The 26,987-nt window shown below is 34.2% G+C and overlaps 1 protein-coding gene across 3 annotated transcripts; it reads right to left on the reverse strand.

The window, feature by feature from the left end:
• Nucleotides 1-3,192: 3,192 nt before the first annotated feature.
• LOC145947556 (uncharacterized) lies at nucleotides 3,193-23,286 on the reverse strand. 3 transcript variants are annotated; one of them, XM_083057362.1, is made up of 11 exons: nucleotides 22,229-23,286; nucleotides 18,681-19,604; nucleotides 17,994-18,601; nucleotides 16,759-16,948; nucleotides 11,871-12,043; nucleotides 11,515-11,577; nucleotides 11,294-11,421; nucleotides 10,385-10,747; nucleotides 8,890-9,230; nucleotides 8,474-8,740; nucleotides 3,193-5,806 (listed from the first exon to the last, which is right to left on the reverse strand). In XM_083057362.1, exons 2-11 carry the CDS (start codon nucleotides 19,594-19,596, stop codon nucleotides 5,364-5,366), a joined length of 3,492 nt encoding a protein of 1,163 aa, XP_082913488.1. In that variant the 5' UTR covers nucleotides 19,597-19,604; nucleotides 22,229-23,286; the 3' UTR covers nucleotides 3,193-5,363. The 3 variants fall into 3 exon arrangements, with proteins under 3 accessions (XP_082913488.1, XP_082913483.1, XP_082913479.1); XM_083057357.1 differs by lacking the exon at nucleotides 22,229-23,286 and adding an exon at nucleotides 21,450-21,767 and having other exon boundaries at nucleotides 3,194-5,806; nucleotides 8,890-9,233; XM_083057353.1 differs by having other exon boundaries at nucleotides 3,195-5,806; nucleotides 8,890-9,233; nucleotides 22,229-23,278.
• Between the last annotated feature and the right edge of the window lie 3,701 nt (nucleotides 23,287-26,987).

Here is a 26,987-nt window from a genome sequence, read left to right on the forward strand (position 1 = left end):
GTAAACTTCTGCGTGACGTTATATATTTAATGTGTTAGTATCGCGTTCAAGCTTAAAATTGATCGCAGATATTACAATGTCTCCAGCATTAAATGTTACTAATTAAAAATTTATTATTATTTACTATATCAGATCGTCATTTGGATAGTTAGACATATTTTCGGAAATTGTTTAATATTAATACATATATAAAATGAGTATAGAAAATATTGGCAGACTGAACATTAATGACGAAGCCAAAAAAATAAGTAGAAAGAGAGAGAATATCTTCTTCTTTTACTATTAGAAAATAGCTACCAAATGTTTGAGCATATGTATATATCAAATTTCAATTTTACAAGTCATTACTATAACGTTACTGTGCAACATGAATGTAGAGAAAGAATACTTTCAGCTATATTTTTTCTTTTTTTTTTAATCTTTAAAGTATTGTCTGAACATAAGAAAAATGCTTGATCTATTTATATTACAAGAACAACACAAGTGCGCGCTATGAGCGCGCCATTCTTCAATTTTATATTAAAAAGAATGATATTATAAAAATGATATTTTTATATATAATGTTTGTTTAAACATTTTATAGGTCCGCGGCAATAAAGTATAGATTTATAATATTTTAATAAGAGACAAAAATTCATCGCTTGTTCTTCTTAATAGTACATTTTATGCAGATTACTTTTTATACCAAATATATTCGAGCTTACAAATTTTTTCATTTAAATCACATAATATAATGCTGCTTTATATAGGGTCCGTAATTATAAAGTATCGATTTTGAATATTTAAAAAAAAGCCAAAAATTAATCAAATGTCTTTTTCAATAGTACATTTTATGTAGATTTCTCTTATACCAAACAGATTCGAGCGAACAAATTTTTTCGTTTAATACACATAATATAATTCTGCTTTATATATATATATATATATATATATATATATATATATATATATATATATATATATATATAGAGTTCGCGGTTATAAAGTATCGATTTTTAATATTTTATACAAAACCAAAAATTAATCTATTATATATCTTAACAGTACATTGTCTACACATTATGATGGTACCATCAGCATACCAGCCTACAAACTTTTTGATATAATATGCGTAATAAAATTGTGCGCCGTATGGGATTCGCGGCTTAAAAATTTTAATTCTCACAACTTTAAAACGCGCCAAAAATTATTCTTTCATATATCTTAACTGTACATTGTCTACACATTATGATGGTACCATCAGCATAACAGCCTACAAACTTTTTGATACAATATGCGTAATAAAATTGTGCGCCGTATGGGATTCGCGGCTTAAAAATTTTAATTCTCACTACTTTAAAATGCGCCAAAAATTATTCTTTCATATATCTTAACAGTACATTGTCTACACATTACGATGGTACCATCAGCATACCAGCCTACAAACTTTTTGATATAATATGCGTAATAAAATTGTGCGCCGTACGGGATTTGCGACTTAAAAATTTTAATTCTCACAACTTTAAAACGCGTCAAAAATTATTCTTTCATATATCCTAACAGTACATTGTCTACACATTATGATGGTACAATTAGCATACCAGCCTACACACTTTTTGATATAACATGTGATATACCATTTGATATAACATTTGATATAACATAAATGACAGAGATATTCCAGTGCACTATGGCTATTGCATGTGGTAAGTCCAAATGTAATTTTTAATCTTTCTTTTTTTAATTATTTTTTAGCATATTATAAGAGACAAGATCTTACAGAAAATATTATAATAAAGCATCACTTCAATTCAGTCAAAAAAAAAAAAGAATAAAATATTAATGTATATAACTTTGTAAAAGTTATTAGATGTTTCTGGATATTTAAGAATTTAGAATCTAAAAGTTTGAGCTTTTAAATGTTGTCAAGCTCTTTTTTTGACGATAATTCTTCTCTAGATAAAACTTCTTTCAAATTAACTATGAAAAATTAAAGAGAAACTACAATTTTAAAATTATTCACGCAAAAGAAGAATTGTTTTATTTAACTTTACTGTAGATAGTTTAAATGATTAATGTTTAAAAATATATAGCTTGAAAGCTAAGATAGAAAAAGTCCCTTTTCAGCATGCATGATTCTTAAAATTGAAGTTATATGTATAAACACAATAATTACAAAATATTTTCAGATAAAAATTTTACGAAGCATAATATATTATACATCACGAATAAATTATCGAACAATACGCGCTTCAAGCAAAAAATATTAACAAATCCACATAGATATTTTTTTTATAATTCTTATTTTATTAAAAATGTAAAAATTATTGGAGACTATTCTTGTATATTAATATACAACAATACACTTCGAGACTTTCGAGATGACTTCGATACATTCGAGTTCACTGCGGTACATTCAAGAATCGACTTAACGTGCCTTTTTTAGATAGGGATGACTAATACAAGAATAAACGGAAACAATAGACTTGTTCTTGTAAACAACTGTGTTTCGCGTGCGCGATTAAATATCGTCAATTATTTACAAGAACTAATTAATTATTTAAGTTAATGATTTATTATTACCTTTTTATTAGGCTTGTCATATTTAAATAACTATAAAAACTATATGTAAGTGTATCTTATATTAAATTTCGTGCGAATGTACGAGTGCACCATCTAATTAACGTTCTTTCGCACGCTGAATTTTATGTGCACCGTGTGAATACTGCCCTAATTAATAAGAATATTACTCTGGAAACTCTGCCAATATCTACGAAATATCACGACTTGCTTGAAACAAAGTTATATGGAATATATAAATAAAACTTTATAATTTTAATAAATTGTTAAAATAATTGATATTAGCGTTAGAGAAATATTGCATTTGTTTTTCTGCATAATAATAATTTTAACATATTGCCAAATAAATATATGCTGGTTGTATGACTGGTTGTATGGTTAATATAAATTAGTATAAGTAAATTAATATAAATAAGTAATATTATAATGATAAAAATATAAATGTCAATTCAATAAATACTGCGCATATTCAATCTGAAAATTATACAGAAAATGATAGCATTATGTGTCACGCTTTTCATGCGTATGCACATTGTGAAAGTTTAATAACTCACACACGATATACGAAACAATCTAATATTGACCAACGAGGCTGTCGGAATTCGCTAAGGAAACTGTCACAATAACAATACCGCGTTTGAAAGCCGCATTCCTTTCAAATGCTTGTATATATCTTCACGTTCGCCAACTTTTGCGATACATGAATTTGAATGGATATGAGAAACGTCATATATTCACACAATAAACATTTTTTAAAAAATGTAAAAAATATAAGTAAGATAAACATTATTATTTTCTATCATATTTGACACGTTCTCTTATTTTTATAATGCAATAAAAGACTTCTGTATTGGCTACAATTATCACATATTAAATGTAATATGTATGTGAAAATATATGAAGAACAGATGTATAAAATTTAGTCTAATTTAAGTCTCGATTGAGGATAGGTAACCATTAGTAATATCGCGTATGTAGCCTTCTTCGCAAAATCATCCTTTATTCTTTATCATTGTCAAGTACATCGTTCGACGTTTAGCACGTCGGACTTGCTATGACTCCGCTGCTCGCTCTTAAGGTACACTTTTCATTCACTTATTAGACGGCATTAAGCTACCGCGCGCTACAATGTGATTTTTTCTGGATGATAAAATATGCATTTTATTTATACACCTTTACGTCTCTCGAGCGATCGATAACGAAAATAGACAACCGATGAGTGTCTTTATTAATTCGATTGATCTCTCTATATTGTCCTTGGTCCATCTGAATTGTAATTTCCGAAAGCGAATGTCCGCGACTTGAGAAACAGCGTGACACTGAAAGAAAGATCTAAAATTTTCAATCGAAAAAGTATATGAAACGCGAAAGAAACGTTTTAGTTTTACACATATTAAGAAATAAATTAAAATTATGAACGACTATGAAACGCAAAAATTAAACTCTCATTAAATATACATTCTTGATTATAAACACATCATTTGATCATTGATCGGCAAGTTATACAGCTAACATCCAATTGGCAAGAGTAAAGCACATTTTTGTTACATATCGCGTATCCAACAAAGAACAATTGCCGATTGATCAGCAATTTTAACTTCACCGTATATACGCAACGAATACATAAAATTTCAAGTAAAAATATATCTATCACTACTACAAATCAAATTCAATAAATAGCACATGATTTGCTCGCGTTTGCGGATACTTTTTCAACAAACAATTCAGCTATGAAACTAGTATTATCTTTTCTTTATTCTCTCTTATTCGATCTCTTTCTATTTTCTCTCTTATATTGTAGATAATTTTTTGAGTATACTTAAACACTCACTATTATTCATTACTACGTGTAACACAAGCGACATCGCTTAATATGCAAAAATACACAGAATTTGCCGCGAATATTTTTCACATCTTATGTGATTAATATTTTTACCCGACAGTTGTTCGTATTTCAATACGATCGTTCAAGCTGCTTTATTAATTACAATCACTTATGCACATCCTATGCTGAACACGAGGAATTTTTATGCGCCTAAACTGTTTGTTTCAAATCACATCGCTTGATTCTATTGAGAATTAGCATAAATATCATCATTTTAATCGCATTTTATTATTTATATCTATTCTTCAATTAAATATATACGTATATATAGCTTATATTCACCGACAGCTTATTACGAAGAGAATTAATGGTGATTCATAATGGCAGTAATCTCATCGAAATCAAGATTTGCATTCATATTTGATGTTATATCCCTCTTATATCAAAGTCTTTCTTTCTCTCTTTCTCTCTTTTTTTTATTATACATTTTCTACGATAAATCAGTTCATGCAATATAAATATAGAATGCAATGTCCGTCGAGGAGACAAAATTAATAACTATTAAATAGCTATTATTTAAACTAGTTTCATTAGCAACACACAGTCTGTTTCGAGAGAAGAAGAATCGATTCGATATGCAGTAATACGTATTGCATTTCCAGATCAATCAATTTCACGCTCCATTGATTATAACTTCAGCGCAAACTTAACTTATTGTTAGCTATGTTTTATTTTTTTTTTCTAAAGCGAACGTACTGTCATCCGACTAGGGTCTCATCCGCCAAGCTCAAACTCTGTCATCTCCCTAACTTGTCTATCAACACAAGACTTACACACGATCGATCTAAGTTACGCATTCACAGATCAGAATCTATTGTCGCATTTTTTTCTTCGTTACAATCTAATTATTTTCACTTTCACGCGGAAAATCGATGGTCCTTTGCTGTGTCACTAGAATCTTACAAATATCTATCTAAGATCACACGTTCACCGGCCGCACGTTGTCATCTGATTGCTGTTGCTCGCCGCTTTGCCAACCGGAATCGAGAGTCGTCGAGTCGCTCAAGCAACACTGTGGTGTTTCCTCTTCCTGACTGTTCCTGTAATCCCTGTAATCCCTCTCTCGCGCTCTCTCGTTCTCGTCCTCCCGGAAATAACCGGAATTCGTCGGACCTTCCTGCAACTCCTCGTCGTCCTTCGACGCGTAATAGGAGTAACGACCCTGCTGAATTACCTCGTATTGCGCGTCGGGGGCGAGAAATGGGCCTCTGGCGGTCCTCGGCTCGTCGCTGTTCGCGTAATTGTCGACAGGAATGTCGCCGTTGTCCGTAGGCAACGGAAGAGGCAGCCGGGATCTCTTTGACAGTTGACGTTTGCCCAACCTGGTCGCCAGATAGTCCGCACCTTCCGAACGTTCCGCACCTATAAATGTACCAAGACAAAAAACACCTTAAAGGAATATCCTCTCTAAATTTGAAAATAAATCATTTTAATTTAGAAATAATATTTAAGATGTTCTCTTGTAAATAAGAAATATTCTTATGGAATTTGTGCATTATGTGTATAGGTGTTTCATTAAACTTCATTTTATTTTCTTTTTAAGAAACTAGAACAACACAAGCGCGCACTACGTGCGCGCCATTCTTCGATTTTATATTAAAAAGAATAATTATTAAAATAATAATATTTTTTTGACAGAATTAACCGATAACTGTCAAAAAATATAAAATCGAGTTTAAAGTACCATACATATTATTTAAAACAAATCATTATTTTAATTTTTAAAACATATTATTTATAAATTTAATTAACAAATTGACGCTTTAATCAGCTGATTTATGTCAAAAAATATTACTAGAGCATTAATTTGCTAATCAAATTTCAAAGTAATAATATGTTATAAAAATTAAAGTAGTAATGTTGATAATACTCTATCCTCGATTAATACTTTTTGACAGAAATCAGCTGATACCTGTCAAAAATAATAACCGAGTTTAAAGTAGCTTATTTCTATAAAAAAATATTAATAAATCTTCTCGTCAATAAAATCGTAATTAGTCTCGACGTTGTGATTATCTCGATTATCAAGAGTGTTACAGAAAATTCTATTTCTTTGTTCGCACTTTCTGTTTTATTTTTTAGATTTAAATACTAAATTTTTATGCATTGCATAATTAATTAATATATACTTTTTTATGTATTGATTGTAATGCATGCATAAAAATATGTGAATGAATTATGCAATGCATAAATATTCGTTACTTAAATCTTCAACAAAAAACAAAAAAAATAGAATTATCTACAAGAATCTTTTGATCAAAATGTCTGCACTTCTATCAAATTCGTGCGTCTATACACACACATCCATCACGCTGCACGTCTTGTGCGAGACTGATCGCAAGACTGAGCAGCCGTGTCGCCAAGCACACCCCACACGTCCACCACGCTGCGCGTCTCGCGCGAGACTGACTCTTCGATTGCGAGACTGACGATCTGACGATCAGTTCCGCGCGAGACGCGCAGCGTGGCGGATGTGTGGGGTGTGCTTGGCGACACGGCTGCTCAGAGTCTTGCGGTCAGTCTCGCGCGAGACGTGCAGCGTGGTGGATGTGTGTGTACAGACGCACGAATCTGATAGAAGCGCAGTTAATTTGATCGAAAGAGTCTTGTAAAAAATTCTATTTTTTTGTTCTCTGTTAAAGATTTAAATAATAAATTTTTATGCATTGCATAATTAATTCACATATTTTCATGAATGTATTGCAATCAACGCATAAGAAATATATATTTATTAATTATGCAATGCATAAAAATTCAGTATTTAAATCTAAAACAAAAAGTACGAACAAAAAAATTGAATTTTTTATAAGAATCTTTTGATAATCGAGATAATCACAATGTCGAGATTAATTATGATTTGATTGACGAAAAGATTTATTAATATTTTTTTATAGAAATTGGCTACTTTAAACTTTGTTAATAATTTTGACAGTTATCAGCTGTTTTCTGTCAAAAAATATTAATCGAGGATAAAGTATTATAACGTATTATATACAACATATTACTATATCAATCTTTTTAACATATTATTATTTTAAAATATAATTAGCAAATTAACACTTTATTAATATTTTTGACATACATCAGCTGATTAAAGCGTTAATTTGCTAATTGAATTTTAAAATAATATTATGTTATAAAAATTAAAATAATAGTATGTTTTAAATAAAATGTTTTTAAACTCGATTAATATTTTTTGACAGTGATCAGCTGTATCATTTTCTTTAACATAAAATTGAGGAATCGCGCTTGTATCATTCCAGTCCCTTTTAAAAAAGGCATATTAAGTCGATTCTCGCAAATATTGTTGCCTTTTTTTCGCGATGTTGATTAGCTGCTTCGATTTGCGTTGTACGTTATATTCATAGCATCGAGTTTGTCGTCGCGAGAGTTAGCAGTTGGTCCAAAATTAAATTAAATTAAATAATGATGTTTTAAATAATGTTACAATATTTAAAATTCTGTTAATATTTTTGACAGTTATTAGCTGATAATCTCGATGCTATACGAATATAATGCACAACACGAATTGAGACAGCCAATTAGCATTGCGGAAAAGAAGCAACAATACTTCGAAACTTTCGAGAATCGACTTAACATGTCTTTTTTTTATAAAGGGAAAGGGATTATTGAAGAAATAGATATAAGTATAATTTTTAATTTGATCGAATAAAGAACTTTCTTATGTAGGAAACAAAATTTTAAATACATTGTAAGATGGAAATTTTAAATGATACAGTGATTAAATTTATATACATTCTTAAATATCTGGATATCTTTTATAATAACGCATACATCGACAGATTTGAAATAAAATTCGATAAAATTAAAAAAATGTTTATATTAATATCTTCAATAGATTTTTAGAAATAACGTGAACGAAGTTAATAAAATACCTTATGTATACTTTTACGAATGTGTTTCAAAATTGATTTTAAATATAATAATAATTAATGCAAGATTTATATATCTAAATAAAAAGATAGAATCTTGCATGATCTTATTGTAAGTAGAACATTTGTACAATACCTTCTTTCTCTACAGCCAGATCGTAAAAACTACTCTCGGGTCCGCAGCATGAAGATACATCTCCGAAATACAGCTCGCTCTCGGACTGTTTCGGGCCGGGATTCGTTTCTTGCTGAAATGCCCCGTTCTCCACTCCCTTCAGTGGCTTCCTAACTCTTCTACCTTTAACGGTTCCCTCATTTCCGCCTTCGGGATCTGTGCTGTTGGAGATCTCCTCGGCATTCTCGTAATTGTCAGTGGGACGTTTCACGGATCTTGATCTATGCTCTGAACATTTCGAAGAAACGCAGAAACTAAATTTTTAATACTCGATATTTATAAAATAAATTAATTTTTTCTATCATTTATACATAAATAGATTTTATTATAATATTTATTATGAAAAATAATTTAGCTTCTTGTAATCGACATTTTACCTTCGTTATTCTCAAAGTTATCCATCCTCTTGGCAATTCTGACTCTCGATTCAGTTATTTGCGGTCTTCTAGCAGGACTGTTAGGATCGCTGTAAGGAGGCGGCGGTCCCCACAATGGAACTGGCGTTTCCAAAACGCTGTAAGATGCAGTGCTCGGAGTGTAAGGAACACTCTGAGTGTTTAAAACGGAATAAGGACCACTCGACTGCGAATTAAGGACACTATACGGGCCGGTCCCGCCTTCAACGTTAGTTTCCGTTGATCGTGCTTGCGTGTGAAAGCCATAATTCGAATCTGGACTCGGTGCTGGACCTCTCGATCTAGACCAGGGTAATCGCCATCTTCTACGAAAAAAAAAATTATTTATCTTGGTACCAAACTGCAGATTCTGTTGCAATTTAAAAGCAATTGTTGTCTTAATTAATTATATATAATACTACACTTTTTTTACATTTTTATTAATATATCTATAATTACATATAGACACATGTATAATAATTTCATAATTTTTTATTATCGTCAATTGGATAAACTTACAGTAAATTATTATTTTATAAAATAACATATCTAATATCTTTTTTTTTTATTTCTTCCCGACTTAATCGCCAAAATAAAAAATTAAGAATATGTTTGCAATATATTTTCCGATACATTTTTTCAAAGATTTCTTTGAGAAGCTTCTCTGTGTGTTTTTTCTATATTATCAAATACATTGTATACTGAGGCAATCGTTTTATCGATCGTATCTACTATGATAGAACAGCATTCTTTAACATAAGCTTTAACCGTTTGTGAACTGAATCGTGTATGTGCAATACAAACATAATTCCTTTTATCTCTTCTTTTGCGTTCTCGGAATTGATACAGACAGTATCTCTCATTGAATGCAGTATTTCAGAGAGAAATATTACAAAGTCTACCATGTATTTCACAATCGACATTCACGACCGTGTATTTTATTGCCAGTTCGTGCCGTGGTGAACAAAATAAATTTCAAAGGGTCCATCGCAATTTATTCCAGAGACTCGGAAAATTTTCCTGCAAATGTCCGAAGCCGATTGGAATACCGTTTTAATGAATGGTATGTATTAACAAATTATCGGAATACAATGCACGTATGTAGAAGCGCAGATACATTGCTTTACTGGTTTATTGCATTCCGGATTCTTTCGTACTGACAACATTCGTATATGAACTCTATTAGTTTAATCGAATACGCGTCATTATTATACAATATATATAATTACAATCCAATTATTAAAGTTTATTATTAATAAATCCTGAGGGAAGCTTGCCAGATATTTTTATTTAAAAAATAGCTTGGCCACAATTAAGCTTCTTTCTAAAAAAATATCTTCTTTTTGCAAGAGAATTTTGCGCGATTGCCATTTCTAAAAATTAAGAGTTTATTATAGAATGAAATGTGATAATCTCTCGATCACAAATATTTCGATCAAAAGTTCTTTCTTTCCACAACATTTTTTTTTTTTCATACCTGGAAGGTGCCATATCGGGATTCGGCGTATACAGATTTCCCGGTGTTTGCGCCCACCACGGACTCGCGCCCCCGCAATCATTGCAGCATCCGCAGGACCCAGCCGGTGGTCCCACGGCGCCGCCCTGCCCGTACAACGATCTGCATCTCAGCTCCAACTGTTCCCAGTACATCTTCTTCTTTTCGTGACTCAACAACTGGTATACCAGCATGCACGAGAATATGCAGGCCAATATACCGGCCACCGAGACGCCGAAGAGGGCCCTCAGGCAGTCCGACAATGCGCCGTGAACCGCCTCGCAGTGAGGAGTTCCTTCAAACAGTACCTCCTTCGATTGCGGCGCGCCGTAACACGTGCACGATCTGCCAATCCATGTACAATTTTAAGATTAATATCCCAGAAGTTTGTTCGCGCTCGGAGAATAATATATTAAGCTCGTATAAGTCACCCGAGTGAAATAAATTTTTAAAAAAAGGCACCATAAGTACACGCGCTAGTTAAAAGAAACTTTTCCATAAATCTTTACGCAAAATAGTGTTATTATATATAATCTACAAAAATAATGATATTAAAAAAAATTGCGCCAATTAAAAATATAAATCTTTAAAAATATTGATTAAAAAGTAATATTAAATTAAATTAAAAATTAATAGAAAAATAAAAAATTTCTATAAAATTTCAAAATATATGATTTTTAAAAAAATTAAAAAATTTTAATCCGAGTAAAATAAGTTAAAAAGTCTATTTCTGAACACTTTTGCAAAAGTGATATTAACAGAGCTCAAATTTCTATAATAATGAGAAAAATGTTATGACATGTGTTATATGTCTTCTATCTTTTATAATCGAATCGTTTTAATTTGCGACCATAATTTTATCTAAGATTATTAAAGAAAGAATATACGTACCTCGCGCGCGCGGTGTAAACGCATTCGCGAAGATTCTGCAATCGCGACATATGAATTACCGTGGTCGTGACGGTGACGAGAACGCACACTAATGCGCACACCACTCCCACGGAACCGCAGACTTTCATCTAGAAAAGTTATAAACCAAGTTTAATAGCAAAACTGTCAGCACCAACGATGCTTTCCCGAGAGGGACCGATAAGTTTACGAGACGGACTTACCAGAAATCCGTATCTGTGCTTTCGCCTAGCCAACAGCATTGTGAAAAGACCCATGAAGATCAACTAAAACAATAAATTCATTATTCCTTCTATTAAATCTCCATTTTCAATTATTATATCATCCGGATAGATAAATAAATGGATAAATATTGCATAAACAGAATAAATCTTGTATAAAAGATTTAAAAAACTAATTTACATACATATGACAGCTCCGTAAATCTGTATAAAAATTATTTTGCGGCGATATAACATTCGGTATATTAATTTTCGATATATTAATGAGTCGGAATGAATATCGCATACGCTAAGACGCGTCTGGCGTCTAACATAATCGATCAATTCTTGTCTCTCACCATAATGCCAGGAATGTAAGACGGTACGGTCTCGAAGAGAGCTAAGCTGGCCGTGTGGGCCGAGAGGACCGCGTGCACCGCCAAAAAGAGGCTGCCGACCGCCGCGCTCAACCCACCGCAGAGGCAGCAGAGGACAACGTACTTCTTGCAGCAACCACCTTCGCCGCTGTGACCTGCAAAACGGACCCTTGAAATTCTAATTGCTTCGGGAAAAAATTCCACGAGCGCGCTCGGAATACTAATATCTCGATGTAGCAAACGTAAAAACAATTACACCGACTCTCTAAATCATGCGCATTTTTTTTTATTTAATGTTCTAATTTATTTTTAGGAACCGACGAGCTCTAATTTTTTTTAAAACCTATCGAATCTCTAAATTTTTTGATAGTTGATGAGACGCGAATCGTTGATTCGATATCAGTGTCAAGAAATGCAATTAATTTCATGCAGTTTCGTCGACGATGCATTATCGAGACTGAATATCAAGGTAAGTTTGTGGGTAATCGCAGTCGCTGCGGATATATTCGAGGAATTTCGCTCGAGGCACGTTTCTCATTGTGACCAGATCAGAACTACGGCTGTTAGGTTCTCACGCGAACAATCATTATCCCGGTAAGCGAGGATTCAGCACGGCTTACCGGCGTGCCCGGATTTCTCCTGAATAGGATCGATCGTCCTACAAAGGACGCAACGGTGTTTTTGAGGTCGAAAGACAACCCTAAGAGATGTACAGTAAATGATAATAAAGAGTATCAAGGAAAGCCAAGATATAAATTAAAAATGCTAAATCTTGTAAATTCATTCATCAAAGAAAGAATGATTGAATGCAGCCAGTAACAAATAAGCGACGATTTAATTTCTCCTTCCAAAGATATATAAGAGCGAATAAAAATTTCGATCCCTTTCAACGCGTGTCGCGCAATTCTTGTGTGTGGAAATTCAGAAACCATCATATTATATTTCCGTTTCTATATCGCTACTATGCATTGCGGAATGCTTACGACGTTGCTTTTGTAACGTTTCCACGCAGCTACGTTACTGCGTTTGACGGCATCCGGGTTCGACTTCCATTGTCAAAGCACCCTATTGAATACGGTGCGTCGACCATGTTGTATTGGAAGTTCTTTCAATGAATTCTCGAGCGTCAATATAGCTCGTAGCTTTAAAGACAGTGCTAATATTCCCGAGATTCTCGGGGAATAAATTTTTTGATCGTATATTGTCGATGGACCAAAAGTGAGAAATTTAAACACAAAAAATTCACTCACGAATTTTATTTTATAGAAACCAGAAGATATTTTTGTCAGACTTTTATGTGCGCTTTTTTCATCGAGAAATAATATACAAGGTGAAATTCGCGATGACACTTGTGTAGATAAAGATTGAAAATTATCTCAGAAAAGAATTTGCTATTCTTGTAAACGCGAGAATTTTGAAAGATATTTTCAAGAAATACCTCGAGGGTAACTCTGTATTCTGATCCTAATCTGTTCAAAGGCGGGATACAAGATTTACGGAGTGGAAATTCTTAGGGGGATGTGAGTCGAATAAATCCTTTAAGAAAAATTGCTCCTTCGATTCAGTCTCCCCTCACGGAGAACGAATTCACGTTTCCCGAGGACAATAATCAGAAATCGTAGACATCACGAAAAGGTGAACGTACGCACATTTTACCTGGCGAAACTCACGGTTAGAAAACTGGCCTGCGTTTTATATTTCAAAGGTAACCATGTCCAGCCTTTGAACTTTCCGTTACCTGCGCGATGTTGTTTACCGCCGAGAAAGGTATCGAATCGAATGAATCGGCGCAGAACGAATCGGATACCTACGCGGGCATTTTTATTCTTTTTCTTTATGATTTTAATTCTCAAAAGAAAATACCACAAGAGAAATATCTCGTTCCTCGCTAATGTGATAAAAATAAGAAATTATTCGAAATCTTTCTCGCAGTCGAAATAGAGATATGATTAAAAAGGGAGAGAGCTCTATACATTGTCTATATTATATAAATCCACGTCGTATACAAACATGCAACATTCTGACATTCTCGCGAGATTGAAACCATCTATTTCGAAGCGCGCAGCTAAGAATATTTCATGAGTGACGTATAATATAGATAGTCAATATACCGAGAACAATTTTTGCCGTGGTAATATTTGATCTAGTAATATGAGACTAGCCATTTCAAAGATTTCACGATGCAATGTTTGGCTAAAGAAATATAGATAGAAATGAAGTTCAACATATCCTACAGCATGTGTGTGTGTGTGTGTGTGTGTGTGTGTGGTTCTCCAAAATAATATTCTATCAGAATCCACACAATAAATCAAATAAGCAATAAAAAAATATTGTCTTCTTTTTAGCATTGAAGTGTAATTTGCGTAATAAATTTAACAAGACAATTTTTAATCTTAAATTAAACGCGGTAAAAATACAGCAGGATGCGCACATTAATGGAGCGAGGCGTCGCAACCTTTAACCTTGCCTCAAGATGCAGTCTCTATTAATAACGAGTGGACAAAGGGGGAGGCTGATAAGCGAAAGGGGTCTTTCTCGTACCACAGGGATGCGGATAATGCGGCCTCGGAAAGTGCGCGTGATTCGTCGGATGCGGCAAGTGCGAATGCGAATGTGTCGCCATCGGGAAGGGATAGCCCTGGCTGTCCATCTCCATTTCCGTCCCGAGGCGGCATCGCACTATCTGGAGCACTGGATAGCCATCCATCTTCCTGGGGTCGCTTCGCTGACAATCTTCAGCAATTCCGCGGGCTCATTCTTCGGCGTTTTTATCGCTTGCTATCACGTGGCGGTGCTGATGATTTTTCTCAGTATTAATCAGTCGATTCCCCTTTGGCATTAATCTTTCTAGCGAACAGTTTGGACGACAATATTAGTTTGATTGGCTAGAAATCCAATTTCGTTTAATCGATTCCTCGAACAGGTATCGTGAAAATGTGAGAGTGAATATATCAATATACGAACTCTGAAACTCTCTGCATCGAAATTCAATACTCGTTATCAATTGTAATTACTTTGGAAAGATTTTTTTTGCTTCATATTATCGCGATATCAATTTTTTAAATTGCATTAGTTGATGTATATCTATGTAACTATTATTGTATAATGTAATTTTAGTTTTTGTTTGTGCAGTTTACTTTCAAATACAATCATCACATCATTATATTTTTACGAAAAAATAAATTATAATTATTTATATTTTTTTTTTTTTTTTAAATCTCTAATACTCAGAACTTGTCAGAAAATTTATTCAAATTTAATTTAGTATAAATGGCAAAATAATAAAAGTTACAGAGAAAAGACAGCAACAGAAATTAAATATATCTAATGCATAAATATTAAAGAAAATAATTTATTATTTGAATCAATGCTCTAAATATCCGCTCATTTACAATTAAAAATGTATATTAGAATAAAAAGAGAATCTGTAAAATATAAATGACTATAACAAATGATGAGATGATTGCATAGGATTCAACTTTTTAAAATATATAAAGATAGAATCATGTATTGTATTTTTCATTGTTCACCACAAAGATCGAAAGGAAATTTGCATTTGCGATATAAAATGATTGATGTTACGAGCGAATATAACGCTCAATTTACAGCAGCATTATTCGACATAATAAATATCCCGCTACCGTCATTAAACCGCACATGTCTGTAATATTTTACACGGGTCACGTGTCACCATGAAAGCTCGCCAAGGTCACCTGTTCGTCGTGCATTTCCGGCTGGGTCAACCCACTTTCACCATCGCTGATCGTCATCGGAAGTCATCGCTAACGTCGACCTCCGTTATTCCTAATCGATCGTTATTCGAGATGTCAAGCTTCAATTGTCGAACAACATAAAGACGATCCAATATCGATCTTCACTGTCTATTTTCTTCGGGACGTGAAAATCCACTCTCGTATCGACGATCGCGTAATCGGGAAGATTCACACTCGTCGGTGGCGGACACGTTGTGATGTGTCCCACAGGTGGCGGCTTCCGTGGTGCTGGTCGAATCCACGAGATTAAAGGGGTGTGATCTGGCCCTCTTCCACAGAATTCGCAGAGAAATTATATCGAGTACGCGTAGCGCGTGGAAAAAAAGCCACGTTTTATTTCAGCGCGATGACTATCGTATCGTGTCGACCCTCGCTCGCAAGTCGCTCGCGATCCTCGGCAGGAGGGATCGTCCAACTCTCGGTTGGTGCAAGCATCGACTGGTCGATATACCCCCGGATGATTCGAGCGACCCGTTGCGGTCGGGGGTTGAAATTCCGCGGGAATGCACCCTCCTGTTACAAGCGGGGTAGAAATCTCTAACCGTGTGTAGTCGTCGATAACGCGACGTCCGCGACTGATAAGACCTAGACCTCGCGCGTCCCTCTTCATCCAGCTGATAATTCGCGATCGTCGGAATAATCGGAAAACAAATCCGACACAGGGATGGAGCTACCACCTGTCCCGAGATCGCTCGGCGAATTTTCAGAGAACTACTACTCTGTCTGACATTTCAATCTCCAATGGAAATTAAGTCACCGATATGGAATGGAATGCTAACGTCATTCATATCGCGAATCGACTATTCATTTCGTGCAACTCGCGGATGGAAAATATTGCATCCATAAAAGATGTACCATTGTTTCGTATTATTAACGTAACTCAATAAAATGTATTCTCAATATGCGATTATTATATAATAATATGTTCACAAAAAGTGCATCATGCAATAATAAAATTAAAATACAATAATATTTAATAACTAAATATGAATAAAATTTAAGATAAATATTTGGCCGAATTTTTTTTATGTAAATCGTATAATTACTTTAAATAAAAATCGAATCTAGTAATGCATGCATGGGAATAAATTACTTACATTGACTGGCAGCAGCCCTCTCATAACGTCTCGTTGGTCTCGGTGGTGGACGTGGTGGAAGAGCAGGAGGTTGATGTGTTCTCGATGCCACCTCAATGCCTTCATCACTCTCGCCCTCCGTCCCTCTGTTGTTTCCTCCGGGTTGCTGCACCGCGTGGCACTGACATTTGTTCTTCGTGGGGGCTGAAACCTGAAATATCGAAGGGAGTGCTCATGTTAACTCGAATTTAAATGATTTAATGCGCTCATTGTCTAATCAAATAATAAATACGAATGCACTCGGCGGAAAAATCCCTGATCGATGATGTTTAACGAGCGATAATATTATCTAAGATTCTTAATTCTGTTACTTCCTCTATAAAATAAATAAAAATTTGCATGGATCGATATAAATCGAATTATGTAGCTGTCAGATTGTGAAGGTTTAATGAATCATTAATGAGTATTAATATAGTAATAAAATTGCTGCAATAAAAATGTCCCTTGTTATTGTTGATAATTACATGGTTTAGAAGTTCTTTTCTTCTTGATCAATAAATATATACCTCTTGAAAATCACACACAATCGTCGAACTCAAATAAAATATAATTTATCTGAATTTTAGAGTTAATCAAATAACTGCCCTCGATATTAACACTTACGGGCGAAGAACGCCCGATAAAATACTTTTCGTCGCACTCGCGACGAAATTCGAACATTTCTGCAACGGGCACTGATCATAAATCATCTGTGCGCGCGCTGCATTTGGTCCGTGGCTGAAAATATTTCCTGATATAAGCTCTAAGGGCAGAACCGTTGCTTAGTACACGATTTATAGCTTCTCGCGTGGCCGAGACACAGCGAACGTAACTCAAGCGTGCGCGGATAGAGATATGGCGATTCACGAACATGTATTTTCTGAGATGTGGCGGCAAAAACGCGGCTAGGAATATACGAACCACTGGGCGGAACGATGGCATAAGTCATTCTCATCATCTGGAGAAGCGCGTGGAAAATTTATGAAAGTGCAATCGTGCGAGATCTAATTAATGTCCCGAAATAGTTATTCTTCATTTGTAATTGTGTGGGTGAAGGGAAAAAGAGTATTTAAAATTTTATTAGCCCGTTACTGTATCTGTTTTATATTAAAATTTTATATATTGCAAAATATCTGTCTATACATATAATTATCCGAGAAAGCTGTCGCGATTTTTACGTCCCACTATAAATAGCTGAGAATAAATGATTTGCATACCTGAATGGCGTCGACGCCTATAAGAGACGCGTTTTTGGTGTCGTTCTGCCCGTGTGGATGCCCATGATTGTGCACGTGTCCATGAAGATGTCCGTGATGATCCAAGCTCGAGGGCGTCCGATCTCTCGGCCTGGTATCAGGATGACTCGTGTGCAATAAGTGCACCGGTTGCAGGTGATGATGATGATCGTGAACGTGGTCCAGCCTGCTGTGAGTCCTGGTATTGGCGTTCGACGACGAGGATTCGCACGATATTCCGGAGCTGACGCGATGATGATTCACGCTGGAGTGGCCAGTCAGGCTGCCCGACGAGCTGCCGCGATGATGGCCGCCCAGAGGCGTCGTCGACAGGCTACTGTTGACATTCACCACGTGCCGATGCATCGTGGGCGAACCACCGTGGTTCATCATACTAGAATTCGACGACGCGCCGCTCAGAGGGCTGGAAACCCCGTGATGATCGCCGGGAAAAGCGGAATTCGAGTGATGACTGCGATGATGACTGCGCGGCGAGTTTACGTGGTTTATCGTGGCCGTGATAGGTATCGATGTTGGATGATGATGTCCAGTAGGGGTGGTAGAGCTGGTTTGATTCATCGAACTGGAACCTGAAACGACAATGCGATGTTCTATTTATTTTACAGGCAAGATAATTAATATGATGATCACGAAGAAGGAGATACGAACCGGACGCGCTCAGTGGACCAGATGTTCCGTGAAGATGACTAGTGAGATTAGTCACCAGATTTCCGTGATGATGTCCGGTCATTCCTTGCGCGTGCGCGTGATGCGCACTGGGTCCATGATGATGAGAAACGTTCGTCTTCGCGTTACCATGATGATGATGCGTGTGCTGTCGCTGGTGTTGCTGGAAGCCCATCAAGCTCTCGGTGTCGAGATTCGAGTTGCTTCTAAAGTTATCGGTGTGCTTGTGAATGTGAGCGTGTATATCGCCATGAAAGTGTCCGTGAACGCTACGATCCACCGCCGGCTCGTGGTGATGCTGATACGGATTCAACACCTGTTGAACGTTCTTCAACTTGTCCTTGGAGTTTTGCTTCTGCGGCGACAAGCCACCGTGATCTTCCAGCTCTTTACTGCTCGTCTCGAGCAGATTCGATTCGGCCTCCAGCAAGGGACTGGGACTCGAGGTCAAACTGTGTTGATTGTCCTGCAGGCTCGAGGTCTCCTGGACCCTTCGAGCCGCCTCGAATGCCAGATTGCGCGACAGGTCCAAGTTACGCGGACTGCAAGACACATTATGCCCGTGAAGCAATAATATAGAGCTCTGGCCGTTCATGGATCTCGGATTTGGCGATATATTTGCTTGACGTTCTAGGAGATCGATGTTCCTGGCGTTATCCAGACTGATCTGCTGCGGATTATCTTGATGAGGACTCTCCAACCTTCGTATCGGCTCGAAAGCACTCTGCAAGCTCTCTAGACTTCGCGGGAAATCTTGATTATTGGAGATTCTGGTGCTACCCACGTGCCTTTCCGTTTTGTCTCTGACAGAGTCCATATTGCCGATCGTGGAGCACTGACAAGGATGCTGCGGATTTTCAGGCACGTCTAGATCGCTGATCAATTCCGGTTGGGACATTTTAATATCTGAAATAATATGATATAACATGATATATATGAAAAAGATGTACAAATTAGACTCGTGAATTTTATTATAGATTTATTCGTTTAAATATTCTTGCAATTTTCAAATAAAATTTTAATAATGAGTCTCTTCCTCAAGGATGTGATATATTTCTTGAAAAAATCTATTTATTTTATTTATATATACGCGTTTATTATTTAATAATTAGTTCTATTTCCATATTTAATTAGTTAAAAGCAAATTACGTTACGATCTATATATAGCTAATGACTTCTAGTATTTTTATTAGAAAAATATTCTGAAGATTGATTGACATGATAAAGTATAGTATTTTATTTTGTCTTGAGAGAAAAGTAACGGAAATTATATCGGTCGCGGTCGTATAATAAATAACAAAAGATGTGAAAGAAAATGCTATTTAGATGGATTTCCGTTTTTACTTTTTATACGTCGCTCGCGATGGCTCCTGCTGTTTCGTAATATAGAGCGATTTATCAAGTGCAACGAGGCGGGACATCAAAACGAACAACCTCTCATCGCGATACAGGATCACCGCGCAGTTGGGAATCGTTTGACGTATCGATCTAGATCTAGAAGGCGAATATGTCAACGCTGTTGCTGTCAATCCTTGTTTCGAGCTATCGCAAGTATGATAGTAATAAACCGTATCCATTTGAAACCGAATAAAAAATGTATGGTATTGCTCAATAAATGATTTTTTTTATTTGACATACTTTAATCGACATAATTTGAAGAAGTGCATTAAGAAATATTGTATTAAAAAGATTTCTTGTAGAAAATCTTCAACACACAATATTTATTTTATTTCTTAATTGTGTTAAAAAAATGATAAAGTAAAAAATTTATATTAAATATTCAGTTATGAATTTATCATTGGAATAAATCCTTAATTCTGATATAAAAATAATACAAAACAATAATAGAGACTAAAATTAACAACCAATTAACAATCAGCTTTGATGAAGCAAAGCGTTAACGAAGCTTTAAATTATACAAAAATTGCAATGGAATTATATCTGTTCTTGGTACGAAAACTTTATCGTCATCATTCTTCATTATTAAAACTTTTCCGACGATCTTCCGCGAACTTGAATAAATATCTTCTAAAAGACTGAATCTTAGTCTAGTTTACCCCTCCCCCCTTCCTTCATAGCTCTTTGAAAATAGAAGTTTTATGATCGATCATTGTAAACTTCAAGAATGCGCCGAAGCGATTTATTATGCGTTTATCTCGTTAAAAAGATTTCAATCGTTTATTTACGTGAAAGTAAATTTACTAAAAGCACTGAGATAATAGATTATAATTCAGGTAAATATAAGAAACTATTGTGTGCAATTAATTCTCCCTCCCCTTCTCTCTCTTTCTTTCTTTTCCTCTCTCTATAATGCTAGAATTGTATATATTACGATATCTTTCTTCTTTCTGTCCGTAACTTCTTGTCAGAGAGATGACCCCCTCTTTACATATATTTGCGGTCTGCATCTTTTTATAGTTTTTCCGCAGACATATATAAGATCTACAGTTTTATGCCGGTACCGAACGGTCAGAAAAAAATATATATAATATATTAAAAAATATAAAATATACCTATATAATATTACTTGAAATTGAATCCATTAAACGTTTATATCTTCTTTCTCATTTTCTTTTTATGTAAGAATTATAAGATTGTAATGTCGATGTCGATATATGCGAGATCCCTAAATTAATTTCGTTTCACGCGTACCGTCTTTCAATGTAAAAAGTAACTTTCTAAAATTATGAGACGCGCAAAGAATTTCGTCTTGCTAAACCGATCATGCTCCGGCATCAACGTCAAGCCCACCATTTGAGATACCGGGGATCTAGCTGCTATAACCAGTCCGAAGTAGTCTTCGTAAGTACGACCAGTGACTCCCGGCCGCTCACATTCCTCGTATCTCGTTATACCAGCGCAAAGATTCCGAAGGCCACGGTCAAGTTCGATGCCGATGGCATGTGCTCGGTCGTCGCTAGCTTTTTCTGTCGTTCGACGATCCCGCGGTAGTCGGCAAGAATGGAAATATCTTCGCGGCACGTGGATTTAATTTCGTTTATCGAATAAGACGGTCGCTTGGAGACCTTTGTTGCCTCCGATCGTCTGCGAAATCGTCTGCACGTTTTTGCAGGAAACGCCCTTTGACACGAACCTCCTCTTCTCGCATAATTATATAAATTTCATTTCGATTCAATTAAATCGAAATTAATATGCGCGTTAACAAAAAAGTGTCTAGAAATACGGATTCTAACAATTAATAATATGGTAAATAAATTCATCACTCTAAAGATATGTAGTGTATTAACGAGTAAAATATAAATATTTTTAATTTGAGTCATTGTTTTTTTTTTTCACACAAACAATAATCAAGTAGGCAGGCCCCTCCGCACTTAAGAAGCTTACCAGGTCGCTCTTCCGTAGCGGTTGTAACACCGTGAGAAGAACTGTGGCGACCTTTTCATAGGCGGTGTACGAGCCTTGTGTTTCGCACGCGTGTTACGAAATCGTACAATTGCGAGTTCACGTTATAGTTCCCCTGAATCTATAGCGAGCGATCGAAATGATCTATAACGACCAGCCGGGCTCACCTGCGAATTGGTTCCTGGTTCTGTTGAATTCTGTTAACCACTACTGTAGCTTGACGGCGTCACGTCTTCCGCGTGCTCGACGAGCTGCGCACAATGCAGGGATTCGATGTACGATGATGAAACGATGAGCCTCATTTCTTGTTATCTCTCGGGAGCGATTTTCCGCGGCCCCGAAGCGGCGCATTTTTGCAAGATGTGTATCCCCGGTTATTTTTCTCCTGCTTCACTGACTGTTAATCGACAGGATGCCTAACGAGGTTGCGATGTTCCCCGAAGCATCGTAAGGGCCCGAACAAAGTGCACGAGGAAAAATAAACCGATGGAGCAGAGTGCAAAAATCTTAAGAGTTCTTCGATAATGATAAAATGGCACAATTATCGATCTTATTCTTGCAAAATTCACAACAGAACCTTAACAGACGCGAAAGACACAAGATTAGTCGTTGATGCTGTAAATCGTCATGGACTGCTGATGATAAACGTCACAAAAATGAGTTCAAAGACAAAAATTATTTAAAATTGATCTCCTTTTTAACTTAACAATTTTATGCACAAAGTTATTTATTGAATCTAGTATGTGAAATCTTGCAGTTCTATTTCGTAATAAATCCAATTAATACCAATAATTACAACGGACGAATTCTTGAAGAGTTTAAACTATCAAGATCGTTGTAAATGCATATATTATTCGCAACATATGTTGCAATCTCATGATAATAATCACTGCAACATAAACACGAGAAAATTGCAGATAATTTCTCTTCTCATTTTTAGTTGATGAAATTTTCACGATTTATTTCACACTATGCACCAGAAACCCACTACTCCAAAAATGTGATTGACAAAGCGAAGAAATAAAGTTATGGATCTCTCTGGCAACTTCAATGGGACTCTGAATTCTCGATACAATTTGCACGTTCGTTACATCGCGATAGTTATGGCTCACAAAAGAAGAGACGCAAAGCAGGAGATCGTGAGAGACTGTTGGAGTCTTCCACCTTCACTGGCAGCCGTTCTGCCTTGGAATGTGCCTTTGCCCCCTGTTCTCCCCTCTCGAACTAGAGGGGCCCCAAGGGCCCCGACTGTTACACGGCGTCCCTCTCTCTTTACTACTCGCAGCCGGCATCAGCCGGCCGATTCGGGACCGATCGCGTGTTAGACCCACCTACTCTTGCGAGTTTTGAACTGACTCGATAGGTAGAACATTCGGTTTATTCGGCTCATTCAAAGCAAACTTAAAAATGTATTCATTTTTTGTTGTTGATTATTGAATATGATAAATTAGTCAAGCTTTTATCATGTGAATAAAACCGATTGCTTTAACAAAATGACGTAATATTTGGATTTTTCTTATATGCAATATATAAATGACAGATATATATATATATATATATATATATATATATATATTTATTTCATAAATTATTAAATATCAACATTTAATTATATTTAATATAAATAGCTATGTAAATATTTCTTGAATAAAAATGCAAAATGTCCTTGTTTGTATTTTGATAAAGTAATATTTATAAAAATATATTAGAAATCTTTGAAACTTAAAAAGACATATAGAGTTATATATATGTGTATGTTATATTGTATCTGTCAAAATTATTAAAAATTTTCAGTTTATAAAACTTCAAAATAGAAAGTAATAAAATGTACAACAAAACGAGCTGTCTCCAGTACACAGCTATATATTTACGACAGTTTAATTTGCCTTCGGGAAAATCAAAAGATATAATTTTCAAGAAAATAATAATAAAGATTTCACAAAATTTAATATATGTTTGATTTTCATTTTCTCATTTTTCGGTTTTTGTTGCGATAATTTCATAAAATACGTTCTTGAAGATAATAGCAATACTTTGGTCTGTACTTTAGACAATCTTGTAAAAATATAATAGAAATCTAGTCAGAAATTCCATCAAGAATTTTTCGAGCCCACTTATTAGATAAACAGTCCTTTCCTTGAGGACAAGAAACTCAAATAGTGAATTATTTGATGAGCTGTAAAAAGATGAAATTGACATCATTTGTAGCAAATTCTCCTTTGTAAAAAAAACATGTTTTTGACATTGTTGTTCCTTTCCGCGATGCTGATTAAAATTCGATTAATATTTTTGACAGTTATCAGCTGATTTCTGTCAAAAAATATTAATCGCGGATAAAGGATATATTATATAAGTATATATTATAACATATTATATTATTTATAACATATTATAATCAAAATAATAATATTCTATAAGTAATATAATATGTTATAATACTTTATCCGCGATTAATATTTTTTGACAGAATCAGCTGATAACTGTCAAAAATATTAATTGAGTTTAAAGTATTAAAACATATTATTTTATTTTATTTTATTTTGGACAAACTGTCAAACGTCAAACGGCTTGTCTTAAAATATTAAATGTCGACACTTCGTCACCGCGGATCCTATGCGGCGCATACTTTTATAAAAATAATCTTTTAACAATGTAATATCGAAATATACAAGAGATGAATTTTTGGTTTCTTTAAATATAGTAATATACATAATATAAGAATGCGCCGTACAGGATCCGCGGATAGTGTCGATATTTAATATTTTAAGACGAGCCAAAAATTAATCGATTATATATTTTGATAGTACATTGTTTGCAGAAAATTTTGGTACCAAGCAGATCACAGCGTACACATTTTCTTTATTTAATACACATAATTTATGTATGCGCAGTATAGGGTCCGCGGCAACAGAGTATCGATATTTAATATTTAAGGCGAGCCAAAAATTCATCTGATGCTTATTTCAATTGTACATTGTCTGCAAAATATTTTGGTACCAAGCAGACACCAGCGTACAAATTCTTTTATTTAATTTACATAATATAAGAAAGCGCCGTATATGGTACGCGGCAACAAAGTGTCGATATTTAATATTTTAAGGCGAGCCAAAAATTAATCGATTATATATTTTAATAGCACATTGTTTGCAGAAAATTTTGGTACCAAACAGACCACAGCGTACAAATTTTTCTTATTTAATACACATAATATAAGTATGCGCCGCATAGGGTCCGTGGCGACATAAGCCCATATTCTGTATCTTCTTTTATCGATAAAAGGAAATCCAGAATATGGGCCATTGTGTCGACATTTAATATTTTAAGACAAGCCATAAATCTATCGAAATATACGAGCGATGAATCTTTGGCTAGCTTTTAAATATTAAATATTGACACTGTGTCGTCGCAGACCCTATGCGGCGCATTCTTATATAATTAAATTCAGAGACATTGAATAAACTTTGAATTAAATAATTTTATTAAAATAGTAATATATGTTGTAAATAATATGTTATAATGCCTTATCTGCGATTAATATTTTTTGATATACATCAGCTGATTAAAGCATTAATTTGCTAATTAAATTTTAAAGTAATATTACGTTATAAAAATTAAAATAAGATGTTTTAAATAAAATGTTATAATACTTTAAGCTCGATTAATATTTTTGACAATTATCGGCTGATTTCTGTCAAAAAATATTAATTGCAGATAAGGCATTATAACATATTATTTACAACATATTACTATTTTACATTTTATAGCATGTTATTATTTTAAAATTTAATTAGCAATTTAACGCTTTATTAACATTTTTTGACAGAAATCAGCTGATGAAAGCGTTAATTTGCTAATTAAATTTAAAAATAATAGTATGTATAATAAAAATTATAAAATTATAATATGATTTAAATAAAATGTTATAGTACTTTATACTCGATTAATATTTTTTGACAGTTGTCAGCTGATTTCTGTCAAAAAATATTATTCAAGTTTAAAGTATTATAATATATTATTTATAACATTATTATTTTAATTTTTAATACACATTTTATTTTAAAATTTAATTAGCAAATTAGCAAAATAGCAAATTAATTAGCAAATCAGCTAATAACTGTCAAAAAATATTAATCAAGTTTAAACAAACTTTATATAAAAATATCATTCTTTTTTATATAAAGTCGAGAAATGGCGTGCGCTTGTTGTTCTAATTAAAAGAAATGCACATATTTTTGCTAAAACAAAACTGTAATAATTATTAAGAAAATAAATTCAATTTAATAATTATTTTTAAGGTCAATCTTAAAAATAATGCGCAATAAAATTGATAATTATTATTCAATATATATGATATATATTTTCTCCTACAGAGTTTAACATAAAAAATACGAACGTAATAATTTTTTATTTTCTTTTTATTTTAAGAAAGAAAGATTTAAGTTTATATTGGAGACACTCTCTATCCAATCTACTATGAAAAAAATTTGACGCATCGTAGTATGACGTTCATATGTAATCTATAAAATAATAATGTTCAAGGAGACACAATATATAAGATAATGTAATATATTGCGTCTATCCTAGTGTAAGAGTATGCTTTGCTCTCTTGATAACAGCTTATTTTACATAAATATTCCACGCTCCAAACAATGGGATGCCATGGGTAGTATTTACCGAAATAACATGGAAGCGTAAACGTTATGGACTTATCCATACAAACACCCGTTGAATGGGCGTTACTCAGCCAAACGTAAAGACAATAGGAAGCATGATCATATACTAAGCATGATGCTGCTTCTATAAGATTTTTGTATATATATGCATTTTTATTATATATGCATACACAATATTATATATGTATATACAATATTATATTGTTTTGAATATTTTTATTATAAATTTCTTACTCTAATAAATTTTTTGAAT

Source organism: Prenolepis imparis, unplaced genomic scaffold (assembly GCF_030444845.1).
Source record: "Prenolepis imparis isolate NDT839.2.m4 unplaced genomic scaffold, iyPreImpa1.0 SCAF_2, whole genome shotgun sequence".
NCBI classification, from domain to species: Eukaryota; Metazoa; Arthropoda; class Insecta; order Hymenoptera; family Formicidae; genus Prenolepis; species Prenolepis imparis.